Consider the following 12,123-nt stretch of genomic DNA (forward strand, 5'->3'; position numbering starts at 1 on the left):
CAGCCGGCGCGAAGCGGTTCCGGAGCAGAGGCCGGCACCGCCCCGGGGGCGGCTGCTCCCCGCCCCGCTCAGCGCCATGGCGGGCCCGTGGCGGACGCTGAGGAGGGCGCGGGGTTGGGCGGCCCTGGCGGGACTGCGGGCGAGGCCGGACAAGTTCGGGGGGGTGAGCGTGGACTTGGGCGAGCTGCGCGGCTCCCCGCGGCTGGAGCGGGCCGCCTTCGGGCGGTGGCTGCGGGGCAAGTGCCGGGCAGGGATCCCGAGTCCCGGGGCGGGCGGGGGGCGGTGGTGTGTGAGGGGCGGCGGCGGACCCGCCAGGGGGCGCCCTCAGCCGCCGCCTTCCCCTCACGGCCCCTGAGCCGCGGCCGGGAGGTGAAGGGCGCTGGCAGGAGCGAGCAGAGGCCGTTCATAGAATCGTAATTGTGGTTGGAAGGGATCTCTGGAGATCACCCAGTCCCATCGCCCGGAACAGGTGACACAGGAGTGACAAACCGCAGCAGGTGTGTTTGTAATGTTGCCAGAGAAGGAGGCTCCGCGCCCCCACTGGGCGGCCTGTGACAATGCTGTGGCACTCAGCGTGAAGCTGTTCTTCCTCATGTTGAGGTGAAACTAAAGGTGTTTCAGTTTACGGCCATTGCTGCTCGTCCCCTCACTAGGCACCACTGAAAGGAGTCTGGCATCATTCACTTGGCGCCCACCTTTGAGGTATTTGGATGGCTTTATGTGGTCCCATCTGAGACTCATCTTCTCCAGACTGAGCAGGTCCAGCTCCCACAGTCTCTTCACAGAGAGATGATCTAGACCCCACCTCCTTTTTTGTGGCCTCTCCTGGACTCACTCCAGTAGTTCCTTATCTTCCTTGTACTGAGGAGCCCAGAACTGTACAGAGCACTCCAGAAGAGTAGTTTTCCCTGTTTCTCATGGCAGACCCTAAGTGTAAAAGCCATCATTTTGCACATAAACGCCAAGTTGTACCACATAAAATGTTGAGCTGGCAGCCTCTGAAGCTGCTGGTGAGTTTCTCACACCAACAATAGTTTTACCCCACAGTAAATGATGTGAAAATACAGATTTTTGCGCGTTTTTTAACCAACAGCTGCAATATGCGCTGAAGTTTAAAACAACACAGATCAAGGGAGATGAAGGGCAGAGGGGTCCCTGATCCTCCTCACTTCCCTCTTTTGCAGAGTCCGTGTCTCAGTGGCGGGATGAAGGCCGTGTTGCTGTCTGGCTCCGTGTGCCCATCCTCCAGAGCAGCCTTGTGGCAGTGGCTGCTTCCCAAGGCTTTGCTTTCCACCATGCTGAGCAGGGCTCATCCACCCTGACCCTGTGGCTGGGAGAGGGGCCCAGCAGGCTGCCAGGGTTTGCCACACACCAGGTGGGGGTTGCAGGTGAGTTACAGGAGTGGGTGCACCCACAGAACAGTATGAAGGAACCCTTAGGTGCCCCTTCACTAGGAATTGTTCCTCTGTACGACCAGCACATGGAAACCAGCTGGCTACTGCATTTTGAATGAAAAAGTAGCCACCAATGTAGAGAAAAAAACACTTACCTGGTCTGTGTGCTTAATCTGTCCAAACTGTGTTCGAGTTCATGTCTGTAAATGGGAAAAACTTGACCTAACAGGGCTTGTTGAGAAGCTAAAGCAGCTATTAGCCTAAATTGCAATGGTCTGAAAGCTAAAGTGTTCCTCGAAGTCTTTAATCCCAGCGTATATTTTACAAAAAAACCAAACCAGCTCCATACTCTTATTCATCTAGACTTCCCACAACCACAGCTAGAAAGTTGTTACATAACAGAAGATTTCCAAGGAACTAGACAAGACAGTTTCCCATTATTTCTTTTTTTATTTTTTCATATAGCACAGCACAAGGGACTGATGATGGCCCAAAAATACCATCAGCTTGAAGTTACCTTCACTAAATTCTAGTGGTTTTGTTCTCTCACTCAGAAGAGTTCCACAGATAAGCCATTACCTATCCCATCACTTGGTTATCTGTAATTGGAGATTGGTTTGGACCCCTCATCTATTGGTTCAGGGTTACTCGTGTACTGGTTCAGTCTCACAGAGACTGTGGAGAGCAAATCTCTCCAGTTGCAGCCCTGACTTGTTTGTCCTTGGCTTGCAGGGACTCTGTGGGGTGTTGTTTCTCCATCAAGTGCTGTTAAGGCCCATAAACGGCAACTTGAAAAATCTAGTTAGGAAGAACTCACAAAACATGGTTTGTTCTGCGTAGCAGCAGGTCAGATGAAAGGAAGTTTTGGGGGAAAAACCATTGAATTATAAAGCAGCGCTACTGCCATCAGTAGAGGGACCCTTCGGTTCCCAGGCCAGCAGAGGGCAGGGTGGATGCAGAAGGCGGCCTTGGAGTTTGTCAATGGACATGTTGGAGCATGTTTTCCTGAGGTATGGAAACCTCACCGTTAAAATATGTGGCACTAAACTGCAGCAGGACAGTGCATTCTCCTCGCAAAAGCACGGGGTTACTCCTTGTGAGGAAACTTACGTGAAAGAGAGGTTTTCTGAAGTAGAGCTTGCACAGCTGAAAGTGCTGCTTGAAAGGAAATCACGTAAAGGATGAGTTGTGACCCTGGTGGGCATCACAAAGAACTGTAAGAAAAATGATAACTCCGAAAGATTCACAAATATTTAAAAATGTATTTTCAGAGCATAATTTGCAGCTGTGCTTCAAAACGCTTAGCACTCTGCAAGTAGAAAAAGAAAAACTTCAAAGAAAACTTTGGCAAGTGCAGGTATACAGATTTAATAACTTATTGTATAGATTTTAAAATTGCACAGCATATAACATATGTGGTTTTTGCTACCATTTTTCAAACCTGTATGCTTTTAGTCATTATTGGGATTTTCTTTAAAGGATGTAAATACCCCAGGAAAGCATTCTAGGCAGGTAAACAAGTGTGAAATAATGACTGCTTTGTGGGGCTTTTTTGTCCTTTGTTCTACTTGCTGTCAGTGGATCTGGAAGACATCCCAAATATACACTAAGCAGTGTGGATAACACCTGATAGGTTTATTCCATTATTTTTCTGCTTTAGGAGGGAGACTCTGGGTACTGGGAAAGGCTCCATTCTGTTTTCAGTTTATTTTATTGAAATATTTAAAGTATTTATATACGGATTTTGGGGAGGGGGGGGATCAAACACAAGGCCTTCTTTGTTCCCTAACCAAAAAGTATTTTAGAACGTGTCTGCAGTAAATAAAATCAGTGTTCTGGTGAGAGTCTCCATCTCAAAGCTGTGGCCAGTCAGTGAAATGCAGGAGTCAGTCCTGTGAGCATCCTGAAAATGGAAAGCAGAGATGTGGAGAGTGGTTGGCTGGCCAGCAGGAATCCAGCACAGGAACAGGGAACAGGTAGCAAGTCTCATTGCCAAGTAGACCAGCAGCTGGTTTTCCTTCTGTCTGGAGTTTCCCACACAGCAAACGCAGCGCAGCCAGGGCTTGTGCCTCAGGACCGTGCAGCCAAGTGATGACAAAGGTGTGAATAAGCAGGGTCAGGTCATGTTTTACCAGACTGGGTGAGAGTGGCCAAGCAGAGAGTAGCAAATGTTACTCATTGGGCTTGGCCATTATTGTTTAGAAATAGTGGAATATGTGATGTGTCTTCCAGCTAAATTACTACATCCGCTTGTAGGCGGCAGGATTTTCCACATGTGTAAAGATACAGAGGAATCTCTGGTGTATGAAGTGATTAACGTGTTTTTAAAAGGCATTTCCAAAATTCTCCACCTCCGAGGAGGATGTGGCCTGCCATCCAGAAAGTGACATGTTTGTAAATATGTCATGCAACAATGGCATGAGCAACAATGAGGAAGGAAAGTAAAAGGAGAGGAAGAAAAGTGGAAGGCATTTTCTTTCCCCTCACATGGTCCTCAAGCCTTACAACACAGCTGTTACTTGCATTGCTGCCACCATAATCCACTTGCTGAAACAAAGTCCTTGGAATTGAAGGACTCCAGGAAGGAGAGCCTACACACATGTAGGACCATCAGCCTCGGCCAGTCCTGGTACTTAAGGAAATCTAAAATGAGCAGCTGTGTTACTGTGAAACTGCATGGGAAGATGGAGGTGGGTAGGTTTGATAAGCCACTTACGAAAAGTGACTTAAAAGTAGTTCCCAAGTTGTTTTACAAATACCTGCTCCTGTCTGCTGATGCTTACAGTGCAGGCAGTGGTGTCTGCACTGACTCTGTGCTTGACAAGTGCTTCTCAACACTGAACATCTTTGCATGCATTCTTACATCAGTCATAAATTAAACAGGTAGGATAAAGATGTTTTTCTCCTCCGTTACTTACCTGGAGTTATCTAAGGGATTTTTTTTATTTTTAAATGCTTTTCTTGCTTATTCCCCAAAATAGAACGTTCAAAAGCAAGTGGTATTGTAATAGTGATTACTTGATTGGGTTCAAGTATAAACCTTTCCAGAAAGTCATCCTGGCATTGGATGATTTAAAGCTCCAGGTGCCACATTTGTAGCCAGAGGGAGTTTTGTAAACCGCAGTTCAGGGCAGTCAAACTCTAATCTCACTGATGCCAACACAGGTGTGGCCCAGTAAGGAAACATGAGACCAGGCAGCAAATCCTGTTAGTGTGTTTTCTTCCTTCTTGCTCTGGATTTAGGTATCCCTTAGCAGAGATTCTGATAACCTCACTGGAAATTTCACTGCTAAAAATTACATTCACAGGCTTCAATTTCAGGGGAACAGAGGAGAGCAAATACACTTTTTGATTCAAAGGCAGTTTCCTGCCTTCACCAGCCCTCCCTGGTCTCAGCAGATCCTTTGGCTGAGGAATGGCTTTTCTAGAAAACAAATCCTCTAACCACAAAGTTCCCCCTGCTTTCTTTCTGTTGCTTCTTTTAATCATTACAGTAGTTGAACTTGGACACTGCTAAATATTTACAGGAGGAATGAAATCATAAAGTCACAAGCCACAAGGAGGCAGATATGTGACTACCCTCTTAAAGCACGTCCTTTGACATATCTTGAAGGAAGACTGGTACTTCATCTTTGAAATATCCTCCTACACATAACTCTGCATGTATTATTAAAAAACAGGATGTTTTTAGCTGGACGCTCAGTCCTTAATAATTCCTTCCTGTGGGTATACTTCCCCATAGTATTTTAAATGCACATGTCATCACAGACATGCCTGTGTCCTCTTCCTCCTGCTGTAAAATGACATAAGCATTTTGTTACTGATAGCCTCTAATTTGAAAGCCATGCATGACTGATGTGGAAAAGATCCTGGTAAGTTGCACCACAGCACTCGTCTTGCTCACCACAGTGCTCTTTAAAATCTGAGAAAAATACCTGTTTTAAGGGAAGGACATTTTAAAAGTATGACCAGTGAGTATGACATAATTAAATATGAAAGCACTTGGGTTCCAGAAAGTAGGAAAACTTGTAATCTGTGGGAGAAAGTCATAGGCTGACTATGAGGACATAAGGAAAAGCTGCACTTCTAAGTCAGTTTTTTTTCATGAAGTGAAAGTGTCACTTTTCCACTTGGAAGCAACACTTTTTGATTAAGAAGTTGACTCAGATGATGGTGCAGTTTCTGTCATGAGTTGTTAGCTGGGTAGTGTGAGTTCAGAGATAGTCACACAGCTGAACATTATCTGTACAGTCAGCCCAGAGTGCTACACCTGTGTGTTATTAACCAAAAACACTCAAATCTTCACTACAGCAGGTGGGGGCTCTGTAAAGAACTTCACTGGAGAAAAAGTTGTCCCCCTTAAGGGTGGCTTCTCAACCAGAGTCACGGCAAAGTTCTCTGTTATTTGAGAAAGATTACAGACACGTCCCTGCTGTGCCAGATTGTTTGGGTAACCTTTTGATCTTGCATTCTTTAGTTCTGATATTAACACAAGTTTTTCTTTTCATTTCTTGTCTAATCTGGAACTTAAATGTTGGAATTATTTATCTTGGTACTGCCAACTTCGAATTTTTATACGGGATACTTAACCTTTTTCTGATATTTTGCATCCATTTTCCACTGACAAGCCACTTTGTGGCTCGTCTTGCTAGCTGTACATTAGGGGTTTGTTATGCTTCATCAAAACATGTTAAACTTTGGTTGTTAGGATTGAACGACGTTGTCCAAACGCTTCCTCTTTTTCAATATTCTTTCTATACCAGGTGCTGTTCTAGATGAAAGCACTGGAAAGGTGTTGGTTGTACAAGACAGAAATAAGGTATGTTTGTTACAGGTTTATAAAATAGAGAAGTTCATTTAGATAAACCTATTCTGTAGTAAAAATCAAAATACATGTTCATGTTTGTTTTTATTCCAGACCAAAATTGTGATAGTTAAAAGTTACTTCCTTTTACACGTGTATTAAACACATCTGTCAAAAGATTGCTGAATTCCATATTAAGGGAAGAAAACTCTGAAAATCAACAGCTTTGTTATAAATTATGACTGCTGATTGATTCAGCAGAACTAAGTACCCTTCCTGCTTGAGTTTTCTGTTTTCTCCTGTAACTGTCCCAGGAGTCCCTGATCTTGTGATTGGATTCATGCAGATGTCTGGAAAATCCCCATGGCTCGAAACAGGTTTTGAGAGAAGGACTTTGATTTTGGTTTGGTTTCCAAAATTCCAGGCATATCTGTGGCTTTAAACGGGCAGGAGCACGGTTGGCCGTGACCTGGAGACCACGTTGGTCCAGCAGGTGTAAAGATCTTTAATTCCTCACACACGGAAGCGCCCGCCCTCAGTACAGAGGGTGCCAGACCAGAGCAGTGCTGCGGTGAGCGTGGCTCGTGTCATGTGGCTTGAGGTCACCGAGCATCCATCACTGAAATGTCTCCCAGCCCCTATCAGGCTAACCCAGGTTTTAACCCAGCTGCTGCAGAAAGCTCTCGGGCCCACTGGCAGCTGCCTGTGCTACTCCATTCAAGAGACATTTAGCCTCCATTACGATTTCATCTGCAACTTAAAGTGTTTCATGTTTAAACTGCATTAATTAACCCTCTAAGAGAGAGCAATAAATGCAGTTTTGACATGAAACAATCCAAATGTAGCTAGGTAGACTGAAATACACTTGGATGAATAATTTTCATTCTGTACAGTTAAAACTGTGCCAGAATCTCACTGGCTGCATTCTCCTGTCTTTCCTGAAACAGATACTAAGACTTTTCTTCTCAGAACCAAAAACATCAGTTCACTAGGACCTATAACACAGTTAATGAACTTGAGTGAAAGAGTGTTTTCATAGGCAGGTTCAATCATACCACATACTGAGTTTGTAACACAAAAGACAAGGGTGTTTCTCTTCCTCTGAACTTGTTTCCTGCAATTGAAGATGTTTATTTTTCATTTCTGTATTTTATATTTTGACTTACAATAAAGTAAAATATTGAGGAGTTGGCTTTAGGAGGACTTCCAGGCTTTCATTCAGCAATTACCAATTAAAGCATAAACCTACCTCTCATGCTGTAGACTCCAAAAGTGGTTCCAGCTCCAGAGAGGCTCCAGGGACAGAAGAGCATGTTGTAAACATCAGAAACATGACATTTATTTACCCTTTTATATACAAAAATATAAATGTGCATGCTTACCTCTTAGTAAATATCTTAAATAGATATCAGAGTTAAAAAAAATAAAAAATTAACAGCTACTGGGATTTTAAAAGCTGTTTGGGTTTAATTGAGACAGGACAATTCCACAACACACAAAGATTTCCAGGAACTAAAAGTAAATCTGAAAGCCAATAGCCAAATATATGTACTTTCCATCTGCACTATTTTTAATCTATTACTTTAAATTCCCATCCAACCCCTTTAAAAATGGAAAACTATTTTTTTTTTTCCTGGGCAATGTAGTCATTAGGGTTTCAAATCACTGGAAAGCACACAGCTTCCCTGCTATGCTGCATAGACAAAAAAAAAAAAAAAGCCTTTTTTGGGCCAGTGTGCATTTTTAGTGCATTTATTTCTAGGAGAAGGGTAACTTCTTCCTACATAAACTTTTAACAAGGAAAGAAATAGAAAGTACATAGAAGTAAAGGTAAAGCCTACAAATCTTTGTGCTCTTTCAAGAGATACAGGGACTGGGACTCCTTTAGCAGTGTAACAACACCAGACATGCACTTCCTGTTTTAATACTGAACTTTATTGCAATTCAGTAAATGTTTCTATACATAAATCACACACAAGCCCTCATTTCTTGTATTCCATGAAAATGACAAGTTACACTAAATGATCATTACAGACACACAGAGACATCTTAAAGCCAGTGCAGTATAGAACAGTACAATCGTAATTAATACCTGTTTGTAAGATTAAATATATATACATTTTTAAAAGCCAAAACAATGGAAGTGGAATACATTAGTGATTAAATATAAGATTATATAATCTGTAGCAGCTTTTTTTAATATTTAACTACTCTATCTAGCAGCAACATTGTCTAATGACTGTTAGACAGTTTGTATTTTCCATCAGTAGATGTTTTGTTCCAATAGTTCATACAGAATGTAGCTGTCTCTGGTCATCATGTCAGCAGGAACAAATAAGTTCCTACTTACTGCTATTTGTAGAATAACAATACTGCAACTTCAACAACAACAAAAAAAGTTATGTGTTAACTGTCTCCTTCATATTAAAGAGTGCAACACAGTCTGACTACTTCATTAATGGCTTTTTCCTCCAATACAGACTATAAACGCATGGAAATTTCCAGGAGGTCTGTCTAATCCAGGAGAAGACATTGGTAAGTTCTATGAGAACGGGTCAGCCATCACCAGAACTATAAAGACATGAATACCACTGAAATACAGTGTGACCCACATTGGTCCTGTGGGATTGTTTCTTTGAATTAATGATGAATAGATGGAGTGACACAATCCTGGGACCCTAATGGTAACTGGGTAGCATGTTCAGGACAAAGAAGGTTTGTGTTTGTAACATTTACTCTTTCCACACTTGAAGTGTGTGCTTGAGGTCCGGTAAGTTTTTGTAGGCTGGTCAGACATGCTGCAATATGAGCCAGAAGTGCAGAGGATTAAGGTAGTCCATACAAAACCCAAATAAAACTGAAACAGGGAGCTCCTGGCTCATACTGGAATCCAGGGCAGTGACTTCAGGGATGGACTGAGCAAAAATTTCCAACTCTCCCTTTTTATGTACAGAACAAATAAATGCACTTGCTTCCTTCACCCCCTTCACTTGATGAGTTTAGACCAAGGGCTCCTCAGCACAGGGCCAGAGTGAAGTGCAGTCTTGTGGGTACCTACTCCCACATGAGGCACTCGTGTGGTAGTAAACAATGCTGGTTTGAGGAAGCATCTCATTTCTCTCCAACACAGCACAGCTGATGAAGACTGCTGCAGTTTATCTTCACAGGTGAATGAACAAGGGTGTTTATGAAGAGAGAAAATACGGTCTTTTTCCCCTTGTATCTCAGCCCTTAAAATCATGATCCATAGGCTGGTTACATCTTAAACTGGGTGTCGAGCCCAGGTTTCCTGACTGTTGCATACCTTAAGAAATACCAACTGTTTTAGCAGTCTCCCTACAACCATGTGTCATAGGGTTGTATTCCAGTTACTATTTAAATACATGGAGAAAGTTGCTGGTTGTCAGGATATGGCAGAGTTTAGTTTTCTAACTCATGAGTCATGTGTTAAGTCTTTCTGTCAAACCTGGTGATGGAAATCAAAAATATTTGCTGGACAATGCAGTGTAACATGGGGAAATGGATCTGTGTTTTCAAAAGAATCCCAAATGCCATGGCTGTTTTCTAGCCAGGCTCCTTCTCACTTCTAGTGCCAGCACAGCGGCAGGACTTTTGTACTTAAGGGAACAACAAATGACCAGCACTGGCATTCCAGTGGGATTCCCCAGAGTGATAGTGCTGTGAGTACAACAGCAGCTGTCTTTCGCTTAACAGGTGAGATTATGGCTAGAACCTGGACTGAAAACCACCCAGGAGAAAAGTCTCTTACAGCTTCCCTCCTGCCACTTTCTAAACTACAGAATAATAAAAGTTACGATTCTCTGCATCACATCTTATATTACAAGATGATATAAATTAGTGAAGCATAAAATATGAGCCTAATTTTCCTTTTTCGTTCTTACATCAAACTTTACAAGTCGCTCAAGGGACTGAATTTTAAAGTACAATTAAAAATTGCAATTAGAATGCTTAAAATCCTTTGGTTACGTGAAGTGACAACAGGCATCGCTGCCTACCTGAATGAGTGCCAACTGACTCAGGCAAGTGACACCAGTAGTGTCATAATGCAGATTAAGCAAAGTGCATGCATTTTTGTATCTGAGTATTTCTGAAACTCCAGCCCTAGTGTTTCTTCTAGTTTAACTGTCATTAGGTGTTTATATACATACATACATACACATACACATTTAAATAAAAGGGAAACAGAAAATGGCACTTCATTTAAAAGCAAAGCTCAAAGCTTAAATGAAATCCCTCACTACTGCATTTCCTAACCACAGCCTTCCTCAGCATTCCTCACTATCTCAGTTCACTTCTGTATAAGAGAGCCCCTTGCCCAGTAACAAAACCACCTGCCACCAGGAGTTACTATTTCCAGTATCTGAAACTAACCCTGAAACATCTGTTTTGTTCCCCTCTGACTTGGCAAGATGCAAGCTTCCATAGGATGGTGAATCTCTACAAGCCTTTTAAAATGCATTTGCTTTTGGAAGCAAGCCAGCACACAATTCCTTACTGAAAATGAACTAACAGGAACAGGTAACACTGCACAACAGTTCTGTACACTGACCAATCAAACCAGACACGACCAGCAGGTTGCAGTAATTTGGGAAAAGCCAGTATTTAACCTACCAGTAGTTACCCCAGGCAAGTAGGATTTGACTTGACTAGGATGAAACTGCAGACTTTGGAGAAATCAGTGGAATATTTAAAAAAAAAAACAAAAACAAAAACCTTCTTCGGGGCTCTTCAGTTTGTTATTGAAGAGAAAAATCTTCTCTCTGGAGGAGTTCAGGATGGATGGGTGGTTCTCTGGCTGTAATTGCAGCACGCAGACCCTTAAAGTTCCTGCTGCGTTTGTGGTGAGCAGTGTTAGTACTGACCTCACTCTGGCTGGGGCACACAGAATGCACAGATGCAGCGTGATTCCTGCAAGAACAGGCTCTGTGCTGCACTGGTGCTGTGGCATATTTGAAATGTCACCAGATTCTTAAGGTACATCTTGAAAAGGACCTGGCATCAACTTTGACTTCCCAAAAAGAGTTTTACCCATTTTATTACCCCTTGGGGTGAAGTGCAGAGATCTGTTAAGAGATCTGACATCAGTACAGGTGCAGCTGCACAGGGTCTGAACCTGAGACTGGGCAGGGGCAAGGAGAGGGACGGGGATCCAAACGACTGCAAAGGCAGTGCAGTGCTGTCTTGGATTAACAGATCAGTGGAGCCAGCAGCCATCAGTGTCCATTACAAACCACACCCTGTACAGCATTACCAAAGTAGTTCTGTAGGATACACACAGGAAAGGCATACAGCAATTACTTTTGTTTGGGGACCAAAATACTAGCTTATCCTTGTGTTGGAAAAACAGACTTACATTCCGAAAACCTTATGAAGCAGAACAGAGAACATGCTGAGTAACAGGCTTTCCACCTTTCTAAAAGGTTTAAGGAGTGCCAAGTTACTCTCAGATGTATTGTAAGGATTGCTCTTTCCACCAGGAGACACAGCAGTTCGAGAGGTTTTTGAAGAGACTGGCATCAAGTCAGAGTTCAAGTCCATCCTAAGTATCAGGCAGCAACACGAACACCCCGGAGCCTTTGGGAAGTCAGACATGTACGTCATCTGCCGCATGGAGCCCTCCTCCTTCCACATCAGTTTCTGCCAGCACGAGTGCCTCCGGTGTGAGTGGATGGACCTGGAGGAGCTGGCCAGGACAGAAAACACCACGCCCATCACCAGCAACGTGGCCAAGCTCTTACTGTTCGGGTACCGGGAAGGGTTTGATAGGATTGACATAACCATGAGGGAGTTCCCAGCTGTCTACACAGGCCTGTTCTACAAACTCTACCACAGGGAGCTGCCCGAGTCCTACAGAAACATGACGTGTTAGCAATACATTTCACATTTCCATACAGTAATAATTTA

The 12,123-nt window shown here is 43.3% G+C and overlaps 2 protein-coding genes across 2 annotated transcripts in view; one reads left to right on the top strand and one right to left on the bottom strand.

The window, feature by feature from the left end:
- Window positions 1–155, bottom strand: part of AFG2A (AFG2 AAA ATPase homolog A) — a 160,406-nt gene extending 160,251 nt beyond the window's left edge. Inside the window, 1 exon segment of the mRNA XM_062493990.1 lies at window positions 3–155. Within this exon segment, the coding sequence (XP_062349974.1) occupies window positions 3–78 (76 nt within the window). The 5' untranslated portion in view covers window positions 79–155.
- Window positions 77–12,088, top strand: NUDT6 (nudix hydrolase 6). The gene is made up of 5 exons (XM_062493672.1): window positions 77–236; window positions 1,185–1,388; window positions 6,158–6,213; window positions 8,679–8,733; window positions 11,700–12,088. Exons 1-5 carry the CDS (start codon window positions 77–79, stop codon window positions 12,086–12,088), a joined length of 864 nt encoding a protein of 287 aa, XP_062349656.1.
- The last annotated feature ends 35 nt before the right edge of the window (window positions 12,089–12,123 follow it).

Source organism: Cinclus cinclus, chromosome 5 (genome assembly GCF_963662255.1).
Source record: "Cinclus cinclus chromosome 5, bCinCin1.1, whole genome shotgun sequence".
NCBI classification, from domain to species: Eukaryota; Metazoa; Chordata; class Aves; order Passeriformes; family Cinclidae; genus Cinclus; species Cinclus cinclus.